This window comes from Myotis daubentonii, chromosome 1 (genome assembly GCF_963259705.1).
Source record: "Myotis daubentonii chromosome 1, mMyoDau2.1, whole genome shotgun sequence".
Taxonomy (NCBI): Eukaryota; Metazoa; Chordata; class Mammalia; order Chiroptera; family Vespertilionidae; genus Myotis; species Myotis daubentonii.
Genome location: NC_081840.1, coordinates 164,941,314 through 164,966,609, shown reverse-complemented (window position 1 = coordinate 164,966,609; position 25,296 = coordinate 164,941,314). Strand labels below are relative to the sequence as shown.

The 25,296-nt window shown below is 38.2% G+C and overlaps 1 protein-coding gene across 1 annotated transcript; it reads left to right on the top strand.

The window, feature by feature from the left end:
- The first annotated feature begins 554 nt into the window (after positions 1-554).
- C1H4orf17 (chromosome 1 C4orf17 homolog) lies at positions 555-24,479 on the top strand. Its single transcript, XM_059664838.1, has 8 exons — positions 555-782; positions 6,339-6,545; positions 9,015-9,079; positions 16,341-16,481; positions 19,745-19,826; positions 20,855-21,047; positions 22,848-22,891; positions 24,277-24,479. Exons 1-8 carry the CDS (start codon positions 656-658, stop codon positions 24,477-24,479), a joined length of 1,062 nt encoding a protein of 353 aa, XP_059520821.1. The 5' UTR covers positions 555-655.
- Positions 24,480-25,296: the final 817 nt, after the last annotated feature.

Here is a 25,296-nt window from a genome sequence, read left to right as displayed (position 1 = left end):
AAATAGTGCTGAACACTGCAAAGAACAACATGCCAAAGGTTCTGCAGTTGGTAAATGTCATATCATTCTTTTGCTATTGGACTTTTTTTCTTCTTCAGATTTTACCATCTTCTCAGAAGATAACACAAATTTAAGATGCAGATTTTATTAAAGTACAATAGGAAAGGTCCTTATTTAAAATTAATTTAATGTAAAGCACTTTCATGGGTATTGTATTTTAAAACTATTATTTTAATTTACTATATTAAAATTGATAATAACCATGTTATCTATTTTTATGTTGGAAAGTCAACCAAGTGACCTTAAATGCAATTCAATATAGAATATACTCTAAGTTTCTCTCAAATGTTTTGATTTTTCCAGGAGAAAATTTTTCTGTTCCACCCATGCCTAGATTGATTTCAAAGTTTACAAAAAATGTGGTCCGAAAGCAGAATAGCTTCACATTGCTTTGAAACAAGAAATAATTTAGTGCAAACAAAGAAGGTGGAGAAATAATTGCTGTGTAAGAAAATGTCATGAACCCCTTTGACGGAACGATTGTCATTCTGTGATTTCAGGGTATGAGCACCTTTGGAAGTGGAAGCCAGGCTAAGGTAGACCCCAAGGCATTTTGTGGCAACAGTGGAGAGGGAGAAACCAACACTCCGTGAACATGAGCCTCAAATCCTCAGCGTCTACTCCTCAGTTTGAGAGCAAAAGCAGCCATAGTATGTCTAGAAATGGAAGTTGTTATCTAGTCAGGCACACCCCTCATCCCAGAAGGGTCTGCCACATCAAAGGTAAGGTGACTCAGGTCCTAGAATGTGTCTCTTCTCTACACAGGCTACTTGGGGATTCAGGTGGGTAAACACAGAGGTGCAGTTCAAAGCATCGAACCCCTGCTGAGGCACAGGCACTGACTATGGCGACCAGATGCCAGGACTGGAGCTAAAGCAGAGGCTGGCGGCACCCCCTGTGCCAGGTCTTCATGCTTGAATTACCCCATTATTAGGAAAGGAGGCCACTTAGGGAGTTCAGGGAAGCAATGGACAAATGGTATAAGATTATTTCAATATTTTAACAACTTGCACAGCCATGCTAGCATCTGCATGCTAAATACCAGCCCTGAAGAAGCACGTTTTACCCACCCCACTTCTCTCTTCTTCCCTGCCTCCCTTCTTCCTTTCTTCTTTCCTTCCTTTCTTCCTCCCTCCCTCCATTCCTTCATCTTTTTCTCCTCCCATCTTTCCCTCTCTTTCTTTCACATTTTAAGATTTAGTTCCCGTAACACCATTTATTTATTTAATTCTTTATTGATTAAAGTATTACATACATCTCCTTTTCCCCCCATTGACCTCTCCTCGGCCACTCCCACGCCCCAGCACATGCCCTCACCTGGCTAGTGTCTGTGTCCATTGGTTATACTAATATGCATGTATACAAGTCCTTTGGTGGATCTCTTAACCCCCCTCTCCCAACTCCTTCCCTCCCCTGCCTTCCCTCTGGGGTTTGACAGTCTGTTCAATGCTTTTCTGTCTCTGGATCTACTTTTGTTCATCAGTTTATACTGCTCATTATATTCCACAAATGAATGAGATCATGTGATATTTATCTTTCTCTGACTGGCTGATTTCACTTAGCATAATGCTCTTCATGTCCATCCATGCTGTTGCAAATGATAAGAGTTCCTTCTTTTTTACAGCAGCATAGTATTCCACTATATAGATGTACCACCGTGTTTTTTTGTTGTTATTTTTTCTTTATTGATTAAGGTATTACATATGTGTCCTTATCCCTCTATCCCCCCCCCACCCCCTCCACTCATGCCCTCACCCCCCTGGTGTCTGTGTCCATTGGTTAGGCTTACATGCATGCATACAAGTCCTTTGGTTGATCTCTCCCCCTTACCCCCACCCTCCCCTTCCTTCCCTCTGAGGTTTGACGGTCTGATCGATGCTTCTCTGTCTCTGGATCTGTTTTTGTTCATCAGTTTATGTTGTTCATTATATTCCATAAATGAGTAAGGTCATATGATATTTCTCTTTCTCTGACTGGCTTATTTTGCTGAGCATAATGCTCTCCAGTTCCATCCATGCTGTTACAAATGGTAAGAATTCCTTCCATTTTACCACAGCATAGTATTCCATTGTGTACCACAGTTTTTTAATCCACTCATCTACTGATGGGCACTTAGGGTATTTCCAAATCTTAGCTATGGTGAATTGTGCTGCTATAAACATAGGGGTGCATATGTCCTTTTTGATTGGTGTTTCTAATTTCTTGGGATATATTCCTAGAAGTGGGATCACTGGGTCAAATGGAAGTTTCATTTTTAATTTTTTGAGGAAACTCCATACTGTCTTCCACAGTGGCTGACCAGTCTACATTCCCACCAGCAGTGCACAAGGGCCCCTTTTTCTCCACATCCTTGCCAGCACTTGTCATTTGTTGATGATAGCCATTCTGACAGGTGTGAGATGGTACCTTATTGTCGTTTTGATTTGCATCTTTCGGATGATTAGTGACTTTAAGCATGTTTTCATATGTCTCTTGGTCTTCTGTATGTCCTCTTTCAAAAAGTGTTTATTTAGGTCCTTTGCCCATTTTTTTATTGGATTATTTATCTTCCTTTTGTTAAGTTGTATGAGTTCCCAATAAATCTTGGAGATTAAATCCTTATTGAAGATAACATTGGCAAATATATGTTCTCCCATGCAGTGGGCCTTCTTGTTGTTTCATTGATGGTTTCTTTTGCTGTGCATTTATTTTTTCTCCTACCTCTATGGTTTCTCCTTTCCGGCTTTTATTTTTGCTGATTCTGCAGTAAATGTTGGAGTTCCTCCACAGTGCGGTCATTGACCATTTTCTCTCTCTAATTTACTGAGAGCCTTGTCAAATTTACCCATTCACAAGTTTCAAATACCCTCTGTAGGGCAAATATTTTCAAAAGTGTATCCTAGACTCCTCTTCTAAACTTTAGACCTTTATATTTAACTGTCCACATGTGAAACACTGGATGCTTCATGGGCACCTCAAACTTTGCTCTTTGAAATTGAACTGACTGCTCTTCTCTTTCATTTCAATTCCAGTTATGATTTCTAGAATTAGCAGATATAGCCTCAAAAGATTTCCAAAGAAAATTTTTTATTCAGCTGAACATATATTTCTGTGAACATATATGATTATGAGCAAGGCTTCGTGGTAGACATTGTAGGGGATTTGAAGACATAAATGTCAGTCCCTTGCCAGCAGTTTTATACTACGGTATAGACATGATAATTCAAGGAAGAATGTAAAAAAAGGGGAGGGGGATATATCCAGTACTTTCAAGCATTTAAAACCAGAAAAAAAATTATATTCAGTTAAATACTTAGTAGTATTTGCCTTCATAGAAGAAGGAAGTTACGATTAAAATGCAATGTTTTTCTCATGTGGGTTGCTAAAGACCTTGTCCTCAGTTTTTGCCAAGACAATAGATTCCTAGGACATTATGACTTCTTTATTTTAACATGTGTTTGCTTTCCCTTGGCCTTCACTTTCCTAATCTCCTTTAGGAATTCTGTGCTTCTCATCTGGGCTTTCCTCTTGCTCTACCCTCAAGTTCTGTCTTAATTTTCTCTGTGCTGCTCTCTGCCCTGGCCCATCCCCCTCATACCTTCTTACCTGGATGAGGGAGTTGGTCTTTTAACTGATCTCCCAACCTCAGGTGAGGCTTGCTGCACTTCTACTTGTACCATACAGCTGCACAAATGATTTTTTAATGAAATCACTTGCTCAAGGACACACAACTACTGGATGGCTGAGGTAGCTCTAAATTATGTTTAAAATATGTCAGTGGCTCTACAAAATATTTGGGTGTTATTAAAACTCTCTCCTTTCCTTCAACAAGAATTTAGCACCTCCATGTGGCAGCCACTCCTTGAGAAACTGAAATGGTGGTGAGCAAAACAAGCACACCTCCTATTTTCAAGGAGCTCACAGTTGAGTGGAAGATATTTGATACTAATCAAATAAAAATATAGGTTGTCCTCCCAAAATGTATACACACTCTCTGAATAATTATAAAGGCAATTCGTTTTCAAAATTGAGCGATCAGCTGTTAACGTATGTATACATTTTTTGAGACACCCTGTATTTAGTCACAAGCTTCAACAGTTACTGTAGTACATGCTATAGTGCACCAACCACCTACCTAGGTCATGGCTTCAGGACCAAGGCACCCAGCTACCCACCTGCCAGGTGTGTCAACAACTAATGGCTTATACAGAGCCCCTCTCTGGGAATTGCTCGCAGCTCAAGGGAGCTCTCATGCACAATGGGAGTTTGACCAATGAGAGGTTGATGGGAGTTAGAAAGGCCTGACCCCCTTGCCTTGAGTTGAGGCACCTCCCCAGAGCCATCCACTGCTCCTTGTGGAACTGACTGAGGCCTCTATGGTATCTGTATTGCAGTTCAACTTTTGCCCAATCCTGCTTCACTGGCCTCCTTATACATGTTGTTCCCAAGAACACTCCCCAATAAATTTTCTTCACACAACTCTCCATCCCAGCTTCTATTTCCAGGGAACGTGATCCAAGACAATGCCTCTAAAAGAAAATAGGGTGGTACAGAAACTTGACTCCCTCAAGGGGCAGCTGGTCTTTCTTGGGCCCAAGATTCCACTACCTAATTCTCCTGTATATTCAAGGAAGTAAATGAAACTCCCACCAAAATTGTTGCTAACCTCCTTCACTGCTGGATTGAATTTCATATTTCTGTGACTAGCTTTAAATCATTGAATATTGTCCCATTTGACTCTGACGCCACTTTAATGGCAGTCCATTTGACACTTTACACATTTTGATTCCTTCCTTCCCTCACAATCTACCTTACCCTACCTTACTCTGCCTCCTATTCCTAACTCCTTTCCTAACTCTTGGTTAGAAAGATGGAATCTAAGTTCTTTATAAAAATGAAAAAAAAATGTATGAATGAACAAGAAAAACAAAGTTGAAAAAAATAGAGATCGAGGGGGGAAATGCATACACACATACATCTTTTATAATTAAAGGAGGTAGACAGAAAATAGGATATTTTACATTAATTGTCTCTTTGTTAATGTTATATGCTTCATTTGATAAACAATTTTTCACTATGCATCTGGATCAGCCACTAAACCTAGGTGTTTAAAATAAAATGATAAGAAGTAATGCTACCTTCGAAAATTGTATTCTCACTTCTATTTGGAACAAGTTACTATAAGTAAAGTTCGAAGTATTAGCTTAAATCAAAGCTTTGCATTTGGCTATGTTATCTATTCATTATTAACAAATAATCATAAAGCACCTACTTTGTGCCAGGCACCATTCTAGATACTGGAAATAGGACAGAAAATGAAACAAAAATCCATGCTTCACATAGTTTCTATTCTGGGGCAGCTCAGCCTAGTAATGTGCAAACAGATACGACAGGTGACAAATGCTATGGGAAAAATAAAAGAGCAAAGGGAGATAGAGTGTAATGGGCTGTATTGTCAGCAAAGACCTTTTTGATGTCATCTGAGCAGATAGATAAGAATGGTGTGGACCTATTGTACCAGAGGGAAATTCAGAAGAATGGCAAATATGAAACCACTATCGAGACCCTTTCTGTGAAACAAAGCAACCATCTACCATCATCTCTTATAATTCACCGATTAACATAGAGCAATGCCCTGCATGTCCCCATTCCCTAAGCTGTCCAATTCGACATACATGATATAGTATTGTACTGAAAAGATGGCCTGTCTATAAATCAATAATTGAGCCAAAAGCAAATAGCTATTACAGCAGAGGGAACGAACCCAGAACTCTGACATGAGAAAGGAGGTTTTGTACCACATTCACCTTCCTTCCTTCCCTAACAATCTACCTTACCCTGCCTCCTATTCCTAACTCCAACAGCTTTTCACCACCTGCCAGTACAAAAGAAGAGCCAATGTATGCCTTTTAGGATGCCTTTCTACATTGAGGCATTCTAGATACTTTCAAAAAATCTCAGTCTGGTGTTCATGAAGAAGGCTAACATAATCTCTCCTAGTCATTATCAAAACTTGGGAAATGAGAGGTCTATCTGGAATAGAGGCAGACCTACCCCACTTGACTCAGATCAAGATCAAAGATGTGGATCTGGTTCTCAGGCTAACAAGATGGCAGGCTATTTCAAGGAAGCATGGATTGCACATATAATTTGCTACACTGATTTTCAAAGACTCGCAGTGGTTCATACAACTTACACACATTTAAGAACATCTAATTGGGTGGGATATTACTGATCACTCAAAAAACACCTGCCCCAAATCTAATTGGTGGTTTGGTCTTCTTGTCCTTACTACTCAGGCTTGAATAACATTCCTATCTGTACTGTGAAGGATGATGAGAACTCATTGTGGGATGTTGACCAGTTCAACCACTTAGAGACGACGGACAATATACCATTTGCCAAATGCAGTCACCCACCCAGCACTGCAGCCCTGGAGAGCCCAGTCAGAGGAGTCTCACCAGCCACCAAAAGTGCCAATTTACATCCCCCACGGCCTCATTCTGGTGAGTCCCACTCAACTGATGAAATCTTTCCTGAGGCCTCCAACAAACTATCAGGGAATGGTGGGGGTGAGTGGAAGGAAATCTATATGATTGCTAATACAGCTGCAGTGATTTTTAAACAGCCATGAAATCTTCTCACTGTGAAATAGGTTATTCATTATAAAAATGTTTTACCCCTCTAATTTCAATTCAGTAGTTCAAAAATGTTAATAAATATTATAATAATTATTCATTGTATCCAAGACATATTTGTGTGGTTCTAATCTCTAGTTTCTCCAAATTAGTTAAGAGATACCAAAAATGAATCTTTAGCCAGCATAGATGGGGAAACTACTTCAGACAAAAAGTGAGTTGGGGAAATGCAATAGGCAAGGAATTTCATGTTTACATCTTCCCCACTGAATGGCAAAGTCTGTGTTCTTGCCATTCTTGACATCTCCCCAGCTTCCAGCACAGTGCCTGGTCTTTCATAAACAATTCAATGAATTAATGTTTATTGAATTGAAATGAGGCAAGATTAATCAAAAGTATAGCATAAAGTGGTTCAGTGGTTGAGCATCGACCCATGAACCAGGAGGTCACGGTTCAATTCCCAATCAGGCACATGCCCAGTTTGTGAACTCTATACCCAGTAGGGAGCATGGGGGTGGCAGCCATTCAATGATTCTCTCCCATCATGCTGTATCTCTCTCCCTCTCCCTTCCTCTCTGAAATAAAACAAAATATATTTTAAAAAGTACAGCATAATGATTATAGTTAACAATACTGTATTGCATATTTGAAAGTTAAAAGCTCTTTAAATTTCTCATCACAAGAAAAAATTGTAACTATGTGAACTGATGGATATTAACTAAGTGTATTGTGATAATCATTTTGCTATGAGATCATTATGTTGTACACCTTAAACTAATAAAAGAAAGGCACATATGGCAAAATCTAAAGATCAAGATAAAATAGAAGGAATTCTGGATAGTAGAAATTATATCCTGTTCTCTTTCTCCTGCCCTGTATTACTAAAATTTGGGGGCACATGAAAATTATTTTGGTATAATATGGTAAAATATACACCTTTCAAAAGATAATAAGAGGGATCACTAACAGCGTACTTACTATGTGATTCCATTCTACGGTCTGCATGCTTGTTAACTCATTTCATCTTTTATTTAGGAGTTTCTCTTCCCACCTTCCCACTAGCAATGAAGAATCAAAGCCTACTTATTCCACCTTCTTATAGTGTCCCTTCTTATGCTGTAAAGTGTAGGAATTTAAAAATTATATTGTAGGAGTCCTATGATGGGAATTAGGTATTGCCATCTGGCAAAATTTATATCACAGATGTCCGGCTGAGGTCATCTTTTTGGTTTATGTCTGCTATCAAGTATGACTGGAGACAAAGATATTTTTGTTTTTTGCTACAACATCCCAGTGTTCAGATACTGGATTTATAGGTGTCAAAAGGCAAAATCAGCCAATAAGATGGCTTTTGGATTGTAGCAGTGATCCAGTGCCTAATCTTTAGCCTCATGGATGTGGTGATAGCCACTGAAGTGGCCATGACCTCCTGACTCCCCTCCCTTCTGCCTGTGATAAGGCTGTGCTTCCTTGGTAGGCTAGGTGCATGATGTTGTTTTTGAAATGATTTATGAAGGGTCGAGACCAGAGTTCACTGATCCAGCCCTTCCAATGATATTAGAAACAACCAATTCCCTGTATTATTTTTGCTTAGAATAACTAGAGTGGTTTTTGTTTCCCACAAGAGTTCTCTTAATAGATTCACACCCATGACTTTGTTTTCCATACTCTAAGTAATGAATTCAGATACTATTGGGTATATACACAATTTTTTTTCACCTTTAAAAGAATTGCTGTATGTACTATGGGTTTAGTAAAAAAGATAGCATCACATAAACAGGATATATCTTTAATTAATGCAAGGGAAAATTAAGCAAATGTTTAAGTAGTTTTAGGGTAATTTAGGGGGATTTAGTTAGATGACTGTATGGAATGGATGGGGTTGAGAGACTGATGAAACAAGAAATCAAATAAAGAATCTAATTTTAACTCAGCATACATCTTCACTTTCTGTCCACAGAGCAAACAGCACACATACAATCTCTGTAATTAGAGAAAGTGACAGTTACATGAACAGGAACCAGAGAAAAAATTATTTTACATTGAAATAAGTACTTTCAAAAACAGTTTACCCAGATCAAGAAAGCTCTTGCAATGTTTCTTTATATCATCTTCCTGGCTATAGAATTCATTTTATAATATAGATATGCTTTTATTATGTTATTGTAGTATAATTCTACCTGTGAATTTTTTAATATTTATAAACAGATCCAGGGGTTGATCTTAATTGAAATTTAGAGATACTTCCATCTATTTCAGCAACTGACATATATGGCATGTGATAGGACAGTTTTTTTCAGTTTGATCTAAGTGTATTTTCCCTCAATATCATTTCAGAGCCCTGTAGAAAAATCAAGGAGTGCTTCAAAACTTCCAGTGAGAATCCCTTAGTAATTAAAAAGGTAAAGAAACAACTATTTACAACTACCTATTTAGTTTTACTTTTATCATTCCCTCTCCTCATTCTTCTTCATGTACTTTTCTGAAAAGATACCGTGTTTCACAATATTTTTTACAGCTTTATTTAAGCATAATTAACATGATGTAAAATGCACACACAGGGTGAGGCAGAAGTAGGTTTACAGTTTTTTTATGGAAAACAATACAATCAATAATATTATTAATAAATAATCATACAAGAATAAACTGTACTCACAGTTGTAAACCTATTTTTGCCTCATCTTATACTTACAAAGTACACAATTTGATGATTTTTGATAAATATATATCCACACCATGGAAGCCTCCATAGCAATCAAAGTTTTCTCATGATCCCGGTCCTCCCATGGGCAAACACTAAAGATTTAGCATGCAATTTTTAGGATTTTATATAAATGAAATTATATACTGAGATTTCTTTTTTTAATATGTTTTCTTTAATTCAACATAATTATTTTAAGATTCATCCAAGTTGTTATCCTATATAATAAAAGCCTAATATGCTAAGTGTCCAGTGGTCCAGTTGGCCGTTCAACCAATCAAAGCGTAATATGCTGTTTTTAATCTTTATTGTTGAGATTGTTACAGATTTCCCTCTCCCCCTCCCCCCACCATAGCTCCCCTTCACCCGGTTCCCACCCCACCCCAGGCCCTTGTCACCCTGTTGTCTGTGTCCATTAGTACTGCATACATGCATATAAGATCTTCGTCTAATCTCTTCCCCCCTATATCCCCTTCCCTCTGAGAATCGTCAGTTTGTTCCATTCCCATGCCCCTGATTCTATTCCATTCATCAGTTTATTCTGTTCATCAGATTTATTATTCATTTGATTTTTAGATTCACTTGTTGATAAATATGCATTTGTTGTCACTTTATTGTTCATAATTTTTTATCTTTACCTTCTTCTTCTTTCTTCTTCCTTCTCCTTCTCTTCCTCCTCCTCCTTTTCCTCTTCCCCCTCCTCCTCCTCCTCCTCCTCCTCTTTCTCCTTCTTCTTCTTCAAGAATACCCTTTAGCATTTCATATAATACTGGTTTGGTGGTGATGAACTCCTTTAGCTTTTTTTTGTCTGTGAAGCTCTTTATCTGACCTTCAATTCTAAATGATAGCTTTGCTGTATAGAGTAATCTTGGTTGTAGGTTCTTGCTATTCATTACTTTGAATATTTCTTGCCACTCCATCTGGCCTTCACAGTTTCTGTTGAGAAATCAGCTGAGAGTCATATGGGTATTCCCTCGTAGGTAACTGACTGTTTTTTTCTTGCTGCTTTTAAGATTCTCTCTTTGTCTTTTTCCCTTGGCATTTTAATTATGATGTGTCTTGGTGTGGTCCTCTTTGAATTCCTCTTGTTTGGGGTTTTCTGTGCTTCCTGGATTTGTAAGTCTATTTCTTTCACCAGGTAGGGGAAGTTTTCTGTCATTATTTCTTCAAATAGGTTTTTAATATCTTGCTCTCTCTCTTCTTCTGGCACCCCCATAATTCAGATGTTGGTAAGCTTGAAGTTGTCCCAGAGGCTTCTTACACTATCTTCAAATTTTTGGATTCTTTTTTCTTTTTGCTCTTCTGGTGGGGTGGTTTTTGCTTCCTTGTATTTCAAATCATTGACTTGATTCTTGGGAACCTCTAGTCTACTGTTGAATCCCTGTATATTATTCTTTATTTCAGTCAATGTATGCTTAACTTCTGACTGGCCCTTTTCCTTTTTTGGGGGGGGAGGGGCATTCTCACTAAGATCCTTGAAAGTCTCACTAAGTTCCTCAGAGGTTTCTAGATGATTCTTGAGTAACTTTATAACTGTGGTTTTGAACTCTACATCCAGTAGTTTTCTTTCTTCCATTTCTTCAATTTGTGGCATATTTCTTTGTCTCCATATTTTGGCTGCTTCCCTGTGTTTGTTTCTATGTATCGGGTAGAGCTGCTATGTCTCCTTGAGTTGATAGAGTGGCCTTTTGTAGTAGGTGTCCTATAGGGCCCAGTGGCTCAGCCTCCCCATTCACCTGAGGTGGACACTCTTGGTGCACCCCTTTGTGGTCTGTGTGCAGTCTTGTAGTTGAGCCTTCATTGCTTAGAGGAATTGACCTCCAGGCCAATTGGCTGTGGGGACCAGCTTCGAATACAATGGGAGAGCCGCTGTGCAGGAGACACCCTTATGGGGCAGGACTTGCTTCAGTGGGGCTTTGGTGCTCCCTGAGTCTGCCCTATGAGTGTGTCACTATGGATGTGAAGAGTTGTAATCTGGTATGGTCTCACACTGATCATTGGGTACACTGGCTCTTGGATCTCCAAGGAGGTGAAAAGTCAGCCACTGCCTGAGGCCACCCAGCAGGAGCTACAGAGAGATCTGCAGATTCCTCCTCTTTGTATTGGCTTTGGAAGTGTCCATGCAAGGCCCAGCTGTGAAGCAAGGCAGGCTGGTGCTGGTGCCGACCTTGGGCCTTTAATTGATAGTTTTGACACTCCCTGACCCAGCTGCAGCTTGTTTGACAGGTTTTAGGCTGAGAAAGGACAGGCCATTCATATGCAAAAGCCACTGTGCACAGCTTGGGTGGGGTTGTAAATTGGGTGGGGTGGGATTTCAGGAAATCTCCAAGGCTGAGAAAACAGAAATGGCTGCACTGGATAGATCTCAGCATGGGAACAATGACCGCTGTGAGCACCTCTGTCTGAAAGAAAGCTACCCCCGCATTCTTGCCCTGATGACAGACAGTTCAGTTTTTCCCCATATGTGTCTGGGTCCCCCAGAGCCTCACCCAGCACTGGGTCACAGAGCAAGCGGGAGCCTGTAAATTCAGTTCGCAGTGCCAGGGACTTCTTTCCCCAGCTCTGGGACCCTGGGCTGGGGGTCTGGAGTGGGGCTGGGACTCCTTGCTCCTCCAGGTGACCTCCAAAGAGGTGATCTCCCTCCCGATTAAAAAAGCAGCACACTCGTGTGCCAGAGCAGCCTATTCTGTGCCTCCGCGCCTCCTACCAGTCTCAATGTTCTTTACCTCTCTAGTTGTAGTTCTTCCACTCAGCCAGCTTTCCCGTGGTTCTGGATGATAGTTGTTCTGTATTTTAGTTGTAATTTTCCCCCCATTTATTTATTTATTTGTTTTTAATTTCTTTATTGGTTAACATATTACAAATATGTCCTTATCCCTCATTAACCCCCAACCTCTTCCCCCCCCCCACTCATGTTCTCATCCCCCTGCTGTCCATGTCCATTGGTTTGGCTTATATGCATGCGTACAAGTCCTTTGGTTGATCTCTTCCCCTTACCCCCACCCTCCCCTACTTTCCCTCTGGGGATTGATAGTCTGATCGCTGTTTCTCTGTCTTTGGATCTGTCTCTGTTCATCAGTCTATGTAGTTCTCTATATTCCACAAATGAGTGAGATCATGTGGTATTTATCTTTCTCTGACTGGCTAATTTCACTTAGCATAATGCTCTACAGTTCCATCCATGCTGTTGCAAATGGCAAGAGTTCCTTCTTTTTTACCGCAGCATTGTACTCCATTGTGTAGATGTGCCACAGTTTTTTAATCCACTCATCTGCTGTTGGGCACTTAGGCTGTTTCCAAATCTTAGCTATGGTGAATTGTGCTGCTATGAACATAGGGGTGCATATATCCTTTCTGATTGGTGTTTCTGGTTTTTTGGGATATATTCCTAGAAGTGGGATCACTGGGTCAAATGGGAGTTCCATTTTTAGTTTTTTGAGGTAGCTCCATACTGTTCTCCACAGTGGCTGCACCAGTCTGCATTCCCACCAGCAGTGCAGAAGGGTTCCTTTTTCTACACATCCTCTCCAACACTTGTTGTTTGTTGATTTGTTGATGATAGCCATTCTGACAGGTGTGAGATGATACTGCATGGTTGTTTTGATTTGCATCTCTTGTATAATTAGTGACTTTGAGCATGTTTTCATATGTCTTTCGGCCTTCTGTATGTCCTCTTTTGAAAAGTGTCTATCTAGGTCCGTTGCCCATTTTTGATTGGATTGTTTATCTTCCTATTGTTAAATTGCATGAGTTCCCTGTAAATGTTGGAGATTAAACCCTTATTGGTGATATTGGCAAATATGTTCTCCCATGTAGTGGGTCTTCTTGTTGTTTTGTTGATAGTTTTCTTTGCTGTGCAAAAAGCTTTTTATTTTGATGTAGTCCCATTTGTTTATTTTCTCTTTAGTTTCCATTGCCCTAGGAGCAGTATCAGAGAAGAAATTACTTTGGCATATGTTTGTGATTTCGCTGCCTGTGGATTCCTCTAGTATTTTTATGGTTTCCCGTCTTACGTTTAAGTCTTTTATCCATTTTGAGTTAATTTTTGTGTATGGTGTGAGTTGGTGGTCTAGTTTCATCTTCTTGCATGTATCTGTCCAGTTTTCCCAACACCATTTATTGAAGAGACTGTCTTGACTCCATTGTATGCTCTTGCCTCCTTTGTCGAATATTAATTGGGCATAGTGGTTTGGGTCGATTTCTGGGTTCTCTATCCTATTCCATTGATCTATATGTCTGTTCTTGTGCCAGTACCCTGCTGTTTTAAGAATAGTGGCTTTGTAATACAGCTTGATATCTGGTATTGAGATTCCACCTATTAGTTGTAATTTTGATGTGGTTGTGGGAGGCAGCAAGTACAGGCGTTTACCTATGCCAGCATCTTGGTTCCTCAGTGTTATCCTTTCTATATAATTTCAAATATATCATTTATAATTCTTATGTCCATGGTCACAAGGAATATTTCTGGCAGTGAGCACCAGGGATCCTGAGCTTTTCAAATTCACAGTGATGGGGATCAGCTGACAGTAGGGTCTAGTCATATTGTGTTAGGATGTCTTTGCTCTCCTTCTTGTAAGCCTCATTCACATATTTCTGTTAATAGGCCACTGGACTTTAGAGAAGAACTGGCTGATTGCAATAATTTTGGGCAATGTGACCAACACCCTTTAGAGGGACATGAATGTCTACACCAGCTAATTGCTCTTAGCCCAGAATAATCTGAAAGTTTTTAAATTAATTGAGATTTGTTATATGTCCCAGAATATGGTTGATCTTGATATATGTTCTAGGTGTCCATGAAAAGGAATGTTCACTCTTCTGCTGTTGTTGGGTATAATGTAACATAAATATCAATTAGGTCAAATTGGTTGATATTCTCATTCAAGTCTTCAATGGCCTTACTGATTTGCTGTCTACTTTTTCTATCAATTATTGAGAGAGGTGTTGAAATCTCTGACTATAATTGTGGATTTCTTTTTTTTTTTTCACTCCTATCGTTTTTTTAAACAGGTCATATGAACCTTTTTTTTTATTAGAAATATAACTATGTAGGTTTTTTATGTCCCCTTGATAAAATATACCTTTAATCATTACTAAATTACTGTCTTCAATCCTGATAATATTATTTGATTTGAAATTTATTTTGTTATAGAATTGTTCAGGTTTTCTATTTCTTCTTGAATTGATTTTGATAATATATTCTTTTTCTAAAAATTATTCATTTCATATAATCGTTCAAATTTATCAACAATGTTATACATAATATCCTCATATTCTTTTTAAAATATCTGCAGGATATGTTATATGTACTCTTTTACATATCAGTTTTATTGATTCGTGTCTTTTTGTTGGTAAGTTTCAACAGTTTATCAATTTTATTACTATATCAAAGAACAACCATTTGTATTTTTTATCCTCTATATTATATATTTCTTTTCTAGTTTGTTGATTACTACTATATTTTTTCTCTTTCCATTCACATACTTATTGTTCCTTGTCTAGTTTCTTTTATCTTTCTAATGTATATATTTTAAAGCTATAAATTTCCCTCTGAGGATTGCTTTAGCTACTTTCATAATTGTGCTATGTAACATTTTCAGTAGTTAAAATTTTTTCTAATTTGCATTATATTTCTTCTTAAGTCACAGCTCAATTGCTGGATATTATGTATGAAAAATTACGTGTAGGAATCTGAAGCCCGTGGTAAATGAATTTTCTTTGGGAGAGAATTTGTGTTTGTTTCTATAGGAACCCAAAGACCCTGTAAGCCTAAATCAATTTAAACCATGTTTAAGCCTTGATCAATGACTATATTTCTTCAAGGACTGTTACATTTATAGGTCACCTTCACTTTAAGAGTATAGCCCTTGGGTGGCTCCTGTCTGGGTCCTGAACTTTAAGTCCTATTATTCAGGACCTTTAGATCAAAAGGAAAGTTCTCATTCTCCAAGGTCAACGATTTAAGGGCAAAATGGATATTGCACTGGTTAGCTTCAAGTTTTTCACTTCCCTTTCCCTTTTGACCTATTCATCTCTATTTAATTCACTCCTTGACATTGCTTTTTTGTTATTGTTGTTTTATTTTAACCTGCCTTGTAGTTATGCTTAGTGGGAGGGTTACTATTCCCCAAAACTAGAAGTCTACATAAGAAACTTAAACAAAAGAATGAATCTAAAACAATACAGCTTAATTTCACCTAACGTCAACAGTTAAACATTGCTCAATCAAGCCCAGTCATCATAGCCCCCAGCTGTTGACACATTCAGCCACTAGTGTCTGTGTGTCTTTGTATATCACTTGCTTCTGAAGGTTAAGAAGCCTTTATTGGAATAGGCACACACATCCATACCTGCTTGGACTTTATGCTCTTACAACCTTTCTTTTCTTTTCTTTCTATTTTTTTTTTTTTTATGGCAAACAGTATAGTTTACCTCCCAACTCAAGAAAATAGACTTTCTATTTCCTTTTCCAACTAATCAAGGGAAACAATTAAGTTTTCTTCTCTAATCCTCCAGCTTTCAGCTGACATTTAGCAGAGTAAGGAGACAGCAGTTCACACTATCCACAGACACACCACAAAGCCTCTTGACTAACTTTTCCAATCATAAAAGAGAAATACTCCCAACTCCACAGAAAATCTTACTATGTGTCATGAGTTTGTTCTTATCTGAAACAGCAATATAAATAAAATTTACACATTAAACATTTAAAAATTACTATGTTGATGTTCAACGAAGGGTTTTAAATGGTTTCACAAAAAGTAAATAATGTATTACTATTTGTTCTGTCTCCAAATGCAAATATTTGAAAATTAGATATTTAAGGGAAAGTTAAAACTAACCCCTTTTTGCGTTTTTGTATGTTTCTCATTTAGCTACAATATTTCTGATTTGTTTTACATTTAATTTTTTAAAAAAATATAAGTGGATGAAAATGCATATTTATTATATCTTTGATTTAGGAAAGTGAGGTAAAAAATCCGCCCTCACCTCCCAAGGCATGCTCTACTATGGGCCCTTGTTCTTCAGAGGCGCTGAGTGCCAAGACTAACGCCCAGGAGAGCACCATATGCATACCAAACTACCTGGACCAGGAAATCAAAGTAAGGGGCAAGTTTATTTAATCTCCAACTTGGGTACAGCATGAACAAACAAGAATAATTCACATCTCTTAGCATCTTTAAAACTCTTGGGTTCCCCTTGGACAACTGAATTGATTTAAAACCACTTAGCCTGAAATCCAAGGCCTAATGTTATCTTGTAGTCTTACTTCTCCCTGGAATCCCATCACTCTTAAGAAAACAGTGTTTGACAGCTGTCAGTTTGTTTTCTGTATCTATGAGTCTGTCCCGATTTTGTTTGTTTGCAGTGGTTCTCAACCTGTGGGTCGCGAGCCCTTTGGCGGTCAAACGACCCTTTCACAGGGGTCGCCTAAGACCATCCTGCACATCAGATATTTACATTACGATTCATAACAGTAGCAACATTACAGTTATGAAGTAGCAATGGAAATAATTTTATGGTTGGGTCACAACATGAGGAACTGTATTTAAAGGGCCAGGAGGTTGAGAACCACTGGTTTAAGGTGAAGGATTTTAAAAACCTCATAGACAACAGTATGGATATTACCAGAGGAAAAGGGGGTAGAAGAGGGTAAAGGGGCACCAAATGGTGACAAAAGGAGACTTGACTTTGGGAGGTGAACACACAATACAATATACAATGATGTATTATAGAATTTTACACCGGAAACCTATATAGTTTTATTAATGAATGGCACTCCAATCCAATAAAAATTAAAAACAAAACAAAACAAAACAAAACAAAAACCCCCACAGCATTTGGTTTAGACATAATGAAAGGCTTGGCATTTGCCAAACAAGCTTGGTCCTATGTTTCCCATGTTTCCCTTCTTTAGATCCCAGGGTAGCTTCCACCTTACCTCACTGTAAGACTCACTACAATGAATTAAGGGCCAAAATATTGTAATGATAACTCTGACAGAATTTTAAAATAAGTATCAGTAGTAGCAATTGCAAATTAACAGGACATGTTGTAAGGCAAGCATGTCAAATTCAAAAGCTAACTTGGAACAAATAAACAAGGTTTAAGTTTATGTGGGCCGCAAAAACAAAACAAAAGCTTCAATTTTCATGGAAATGTAGGTTTGTTTCAAAAAGTATAGTATAAAAAAGAACAAGAGCAATGATAAAATTAATGTTGTCTTCCTGACACTTGGAATTTCTTCTCTGCTACCATCTTTCCTACTTTGGGGGAAATCTTGTTCGCCGTGATTACTTCCAAAACTGACCCAAGGTGAATGTCAGTAATTCTGGGTCTGACAGGAGACTTATTTCCTTTCATAACTGTAAACAACTGCTCACACCGTTATATTGGCTGGGCTGCAAAAATATTCATTGTGGGCCACGTGCGGCCCACGGGCTGTGAGTTTGACATGGTTGTAAGACTTGTTATTGAATAATCCCTGATAAGGACCTATGTTAACAGTAAAGGATAATGATGTCAGGTTTGGGGGATGCTGAAGTAGCTGGAAATTAAGATTCTGAGGAAAAGGGGTCTGTGGAGAGAATGAGCTCCGAAAATCTGCCCAGGGTTGCACCAGTCTTTAGTCCAGTATAAGCTGCGCCTGCAGAGGAGGAGATTCTGAAACCTGGCGGAAGGAGGCTAATGAGAGGAAGCATGTTGCTTAGAGAAGCTGGACTTCTGACCTGCCAGACTGAAGAGACCTTGTTGAACACACCAGGAATTCAGTTGAGACCCCAGAAAGGTCAAACCTCATAAAACCAATAGGGTATTCTAGCCCCACAGTAGGGGCTACTATGGACCTACATTCCCAAATCCTAAAATCAAATTTCAACAGATGAAACTCACCTGCCAATATATTTACTACCTTCTGTAACAAAACTCAGTGAAAAGAAGGGAGCATATTCCACTCCCTCTCACTAAAAGGATGCTTATATTCTTTCAAAGTTGATCAATGAGTAATCTATGAGTTAAAGAAGCTGGGAGTAATACACAATCACCATATTGATGAAAATACCATTAGAGGCGGAGTGGCCCAGAGGGTACAAAGGGTTCTTCTTCCTATTTTTGCCATAGCTATTGATTTATTGTAAAATTAGAAGCAAATTTAATTTGCTGTCTTCAGGATGTGACATTATTGAGGACAAGAATCGTAATAATATAACAAAGCTCAATATAAGGCAGTGGATTTTTCTGCCCTTTAATTTCAATTCTGTATCGCCAGTATCTAGCTCAATGGCAGACACTAATATTTGTTGAATTAATAGCATTTAAAAAAATATTTCAGGCAGAGAGACTAGGAAAAAAGATGCTGCAGTATCTCCAGGAAGAATTGATGATGCGTGAGACTGGATTGTCAGGGCTGTGCCGATAGAGAGAAATGGAAATATCTGAGAAGTGTTTAGAAGGAAGAGTGTACTGAACTTGTTTGGCATCATCCAGGATGAATCCCAGGCTGTGCCTTGGACATACATTCATATATGCTCCTGCTGTGCACTGAGACAGGGGAACCGGGAGGAACAGCGAGTTCAGTGCAGGTTTTAGGGAGGGAAAGATGGAGATTTAGTTTTAGATATTTTGTGCAAAGTCACTATAGTACAGCTAAATGGATACATCTAGTAGACTGCTGGTTACATAGGACTGAAGTTAAGGAGAGAGGCATGAATTTCAGATATGTCTAAATTCTAACAGCAGATGGAGTTTAGGGCCAAACTGGAAATATCATGAGCTTAATACTTTGCACTTTAATACTTAATTATAGTCCATTTTATTAGAATTCATTATTTCATATATTAATCTCCTCTATCATCCACACTTCAGCCCTTACCTCCTGATAAAAACTGTCAAAGAAGGATTCTGATTTACAAATGGAAATTAGATTCCTATCCCAATGGGCCAATCACTATCCAGGGAACTGAAGAACAATGATGAATCCAGCTCGATTCACTCCTGTAGAGAGGAGCAAGCAGTACAGAGGGGACAGTGCTGTGACTGGAAGGTCCCCATTAGAACCCCATGGTGCAAAGGGAAAGGATGAACTCCCCAAAAGAAGAAAAACAAATGTCTCCTCCAGATAATGTTGGTAATGAACAGACAAAACAAGGGAAACCGCATCCTGTAACCTAAACTATTACTACCTGTATTGGAGGTGTTGTTTCTTTAAAGATTGTGCAGGCTCCCAAGCTAAAATCCCAGTTGATTTAATTGAACACTGTGTACATAGTGACATCTGGGAGGATGAGACTGTGGAGAAAGTAAAGGGAACTTTATAAGCCTTGTGCCATTTATTTGCTCACCATGTAATTCTAATATTCTGTATCAGATTCTGGCAAAGCTCTGTAACATTTTACATACTGATTCTCTGGCCGAAGTTCTACAGTGGCTGCTTCACGCAAGTTCAAAAGGTGAGACTAACACAGAGCCTGTTTCTCCCTTTGGTATGGATGGCAGCACAGCTGTCCAAGATCCAGATTCTAACAGCTCTGCCAATTCCCCACCCAAACCATCTCCTGGCCTCCTTTAGGCCCTTCTTGGCCTAGTCCATGAAAACACATGCCAGTCTTAATGGGACAACCATAAATAGCATAGAGCAGCTATCCTCACACCTAGCTGGTCATCAGGCCAAACATCTGAGGTGGGTAAAACCTGAGAATTTGCATTTCTAAGAAGTCCCCGCGGATGATGTCAATAATGCTGGTCTGGGGACAACTATTTGAGAACCATTGTACTAATCAAAGTTCGGAAATACCAATGTGCCAAAACAGAGTAATATTTTAAATGGGAGCATTTGGGAAATAGTTCCTTACCCTAGGAATTCAAGACTACTTGGCAGGCAATTGAGAAGTATTTGGGGGTAAGAAGTCTCTAGTTATTCTCTATTATATTTCCTTTTTAAGAATGTAACACAAAATTACACAAGAAATAAGTGCTTATTGTTAGGGGCCGGGGAGGAACCAGAAAAAAAATAAAAGAAGACCAATAATAATAAATAAAACTATCACAGGCATCATTTCAGTGAACAGTGTATTTCTTTCTAGATATGCTTGTAACTATGATTTAACTATCCATCTGTAAGATCACATTGTACTTATTATTTTTAGAGGTATATTTTTTCTTTTCTTTTCTTTTTTCATGTGGCAGTGGCCTGTAAGGCTGAGATTTATACTCAATATTTGAAAACTACTCCACTGCCATTCATGGGCAATCCCTCAGCGAGTTAACTACTCTGGGCACTACAGTACCACAGGTCATCAGAAACTAGGTTGTTGTAAACCAACTTCTCTGCAGAAATGTTGATTCCCACATAGGGGCCCACCCAGAAAACAGATCAGCAGCCTTTACACGGGCGTGCTGGGTGAGAAAAGTAGTTCAGTGTGTCTAGACAGTGATCATTACAACCTTCATGCCGCTCTCACCCCTTTTGTTAAATCAGAGAAAGAGTGGGTCTCAGCTTTGATTCATGCTGAGCTGTCTGAGATAAACTTGTTGACTCGCCCGCTGAGAAGAAGCGTCTCCGCGGAACCAGCAGCGGTGACTGGGAAGCTAACCAAAGTTAAATCTCCTTCATATTCACCTGTGAAATCAAAAGTGCTGACCAGACCTGGAGAAGGACATCAACTGGCCAGGTAATTAGACACCCTGGCCACGTAGAGGGCATATGTACATGAAGATTTTTAATTCTCTTTTCATTATATTTAGAAACATGCTGAGTTTTTAAGACTCCTCTTTATCCAGTAAATGACAACAATGTGTATTTAGTTTTGTAGGGTTTTTTCATTTTCATAAATGTAATGAAAATCACTCTAAATACTATTTTTTAATACATATATTTTCTTGATTTTAGAGAGGAAGAGAGAGAGAGAGAGAGAGAGAGAGAGAGAGAGAGAGAGAGAGAGAGAAACATCAATGATGAGAGAGAATCATTGGTCGGCTGCCTCCTGCATGCCCCCTACTGGGGATTGAGCCTGCAACCCAGGCATGTGCCCTGATCAAACCTGGAACCCTTCAGTCCGCAGGCCAGTGCTCTATCCATTGAGCCAAACCAGCTAGGGCTAAATACTATTTTTCAGAGCATTTTTGCAGAGGTTAGGTCTTCCTTACCCAATAACCTTTCTTTTTGAGCAAACTTTTCTTTCCTCTAAGGCAAGCATGTCAAACTCAAAGGCTAACAGAGGCCAAATAAAAGAGGCATGCGGCCCATGGGCCACGAGTTTGACATACTTGCTCTAAGGGCAAGAGTAGCCACCCAAAATCTAAGAAAATATAGTATATTTTTTTAGTTTACTTAAAAATAAAAGCTATAAAGAAAATCTAAATTGTATTGTTATTGTATAGCTTGTTAAATGCGTATCATAGAGGCATCACTTTTTTGTATAAACAATGGAAGGTTAAAGTACATTGCTTCACTTGATTATCTTTGACATACTCCTGGGGGTTGTCAGAGGGAAAAATAACTATTAAGGGGATTGGGAAATATTTCAATTGAAATTCTTTCTAAATCTTACAATTTCAATGACAAAAGAAAATGCATCTTTGTGTATAACATCATGATGAAAGAATGCGGTAAGATGTTATTTAAGCTGGGAGAGAGAATCTCGTTGCTTTAAAATTAAAAGTTGAATAACCCAGAATTCAGTAGCTATGGCATCTTGTTCTTATTTGACCTATCTGCCAAAACTTCCCTACCATCATTGGTTTAAAAGCAGGCAAAGGGGGCTGGAGGAATGGAGACATCTGTAATAGTCTCAACAATAAAAATAAAGAAAAACTAAAAAAACAAAACAAAACAAACAAACAAACAAAAGTTGAATAAAACTTAAATTCAGAGACAGTAAATATTCAAAACACATAATAGGTCACTTTAAAAAGTATTCAGACAGAGGAGGATTTTGTAGCATTGCAATTTGTCTCCACCTTAGTTTCATAAAATTAGAAATCGGCATGCCCTGACTGGTTAGAGCATTGTCCCAGACACTGAAGACTGGTGGGTTCAACTCCTGGTCAGGGTATTCAATCACATATGGGAGGTAACTGATTAACAGATGTTTCTCTCCCCCCCCCCCCTCTCTCTTTCTCTCTCTCTCTCTCTCTTCCTTCCTCCCTCCTTCCCTCCCTCCCTCATCAATAAAAAAAAATAAAAAATTCTCAGGTGAGGACTAAAAGAAAAAAATTAGAAACTGGGAGGTTGTCAGGGTCAGTCTCTCTACCTTAGTATGATGTACTAGTTTAGATATTTACCCAAAGTCAGAAGAATTTTTCATTGGAAAATACATTTAATACTATCTACTTTGAAACACAAAGAATTGGAATAGGCTATTTAAGACAACATTACTTAGCTTATATGATGATAATGCACCCTATAGAAAATACTTATTATACTTACTTGTATCTGTGAATTTCATTTTCTTTTTCTCCAATTGATTTAGAGTGTCAAGTCAAGGATCTGAAGAAAACAAGGTGGTACCAAAAGGTTAAGTATAGTTTGTGATAATTACTGAATTGTTATAAGGAGACTAGTAAGTATCTCGCTAGTAAACTACAATAGTGACTTCCAGCTACTCTAAGGGGCAGCATCTGCTGAACTTCTCATAGAGATACATTTGACATAAATTTGTTTTGAAAGGTTAAGTGCCTCAGGGACAGACACTCTTTGAGAAGCAAGACACAGGGAACTCTAGGTGACAGGAGGAGCCCTGGATTGACTTAACAAAAAGACAATGATCTCAGAGTTTTGGTTCTTCACAGCTTAACTGTCATTGAGCCAAATGATTTTCACTAGACACAAAGTCAACCAGAGAAACAGTAAAATGGCAATCAGCCTGCAGATGCCCCATGAGATAGCTGGTATATGAAAGAGAGGAGCAGTTTTGTGTCCCTCTCAGAAGCCCAGCCCCAGCCTATGATTTGGACCACGAAAACTCAAGAATTGTGGAAAGACCTACATTGATCCAAAATAGCCCCACTGAAATATCCCAGTGGGATTGGTAGCTCCTAGCCTTAAAATAAGCACAGTAACAATGACTATAGAGCAATGGCTATAAACTATGTCTACTAGCCTCAAACAAAAGTCTGCCTTATTATTTCTACAAGTTCCCCTTAAACCAGGAATGATGTGGTAATTAATTAGAATTCCAGATGCTAGCGGGTTCTGTTGGAGTTAACCAACCCAAAAGGGGCTCTATCTGCTAATAGGCAATAATAAGTGTAATTTGGAAATTAGAAAATATCCCCTTATTCTGACATGCCAAGGATTGTCTATTGTATCTGTCTTCTATAAAACTCTTCACCGCAGGACTACAAAATCCTGATAGGGATGTTTCTATTATTCAGTTTTATGTTTTACCTGTTGGTCCCAAATCTATTTTACCCTGTATAGATATTTGGAAAACTTTTGTATAAGAATCCCTAAATCATACACCTTTGTGTCCAGTGTTGATATTTAGCATCTCCCCAAATCCTTATTCTTCCTTGGATGTGACCATGTAGGCCTTGTAGAGGTCTCATGAGTGCAAATAACTTGTTTTAACAAACTTGTCTATTTTTTGTCTATCAAGACAATAGATCCTTCTCCTTTTTCTCATTAGTCCCATGATGCCCATCAAAAGCCCTAATTTATTCTTACCAAAGTAATGTTTAATTCTAAGAGCAAAGAACATACCTACATGCAATAGAACAAATAACTCATTCAAGATGAGCAGATGATACAAAAGATGAGAATAGATTATTTTATGAATTTGGAGCGTATTTGGTTCACCTAAACGTCATATAGATTTTTTGTATGTTATTTGCTACTAAAACATGGCAGAAGTCCCATGTCTCAATTATGATCTTATTTCGATTTTTTTTCTATTTTAGAGGCTGAGCACAAACCTGCAATGTTTATAAGAAGAAATAAGATGACAATCCCAGTTACAGAATATTTCAGCAAGTCAAACTCTCCTCCCAGGCCTAAAACTCAGGAGAGCATATCAACAAAACCAATGTCAGCAAGGAGTATATACCCAGAATACAATCTCCCTCCCCAGAGAACATTTTCTCCTTTAACAAACCAAAGGTAGAAAATCTAAACTAGGCTAATTCTCTCATACACATGATCTTCACTTTGTTATAACATCGAATTATTATTTTTTAAATATTTTGGTATCAGGGAATCAATAGCTCCTCTAACCAGGTGGCACATGTAAATCTCAAAGCACCAGCATATAATGCTACTAAACAAATATTACTGGAGACAATATTTCTATTTGTAGTTAATTTTAACACCATTTGTAAAAAACAATGTTTATTTATATACTATATTTCCAATCGGGCCCTGATGTTAGAAAAATCATCCATAATCAAATTTAAGCAGTTATGATTCCACACCTGCTGAAAACTCTGACAGAGACACAAACAGAATTTTAACATCTGAGCTTATTTCTATAATCTACAGTGTTAAAATCTTGTTGGGATATTATGAAAAAATGCTCACCTCCTTCCAAAAAGGAAAAGCTATAAAAATTATCCCTAATTTATAAGCCAGAAAGAAACTAGTTCCCACTCATTTCTAATTGTGAATGATATTAACAAATTTCCTAATATTGAGCATTTGTATTTTTCCTTAAAATAAAACCACTCTTGGGCCATGGTTATTATTCTATCAGTGTACTGCTGGATTATATCTACCAATTAGCCATTTTATTATTTAGAATGTTTGCTTGATATTTAAAAGAGATACTATAAATTGTGTGTCTGTACATGTGTTCATGTGTGTTTGTAATCTTAGTGTTTACAGTATGTCAGGAATCATTCTAAATACTTTAGATATAGTAACTTTTTAAAAATATGTATTTTTACTGATTTCAGAGAGGAATGGAGAGGGAGAGATGAAAGAGA

Excerpts from the sequence above, each read along its gene's own strand:
- C1H4orf17 (XM_059664838.1), top strand. The coding sequence starts at position 656 with ATGAGCCTCAAATCCTCAGCGTCTACTCCTCAGTTTGAGAGCAAAAGC. Across the intron at positions 9,080-16,340 it reads ATCCCTTAGTAATTAAAAAG|GAAAGTGAGGTAAAAAATCC; the intron begins GTAAAGAAACAA and ends TCTTTGATTTAG. Across the intron at positions 21,048-22,847 it reads GAAGGACATCAACTGGCCAG|AGTGTCAAGTCAAGGATCTG; the intron begins GTAATTAGACAC and ends CAATTGATTTAG.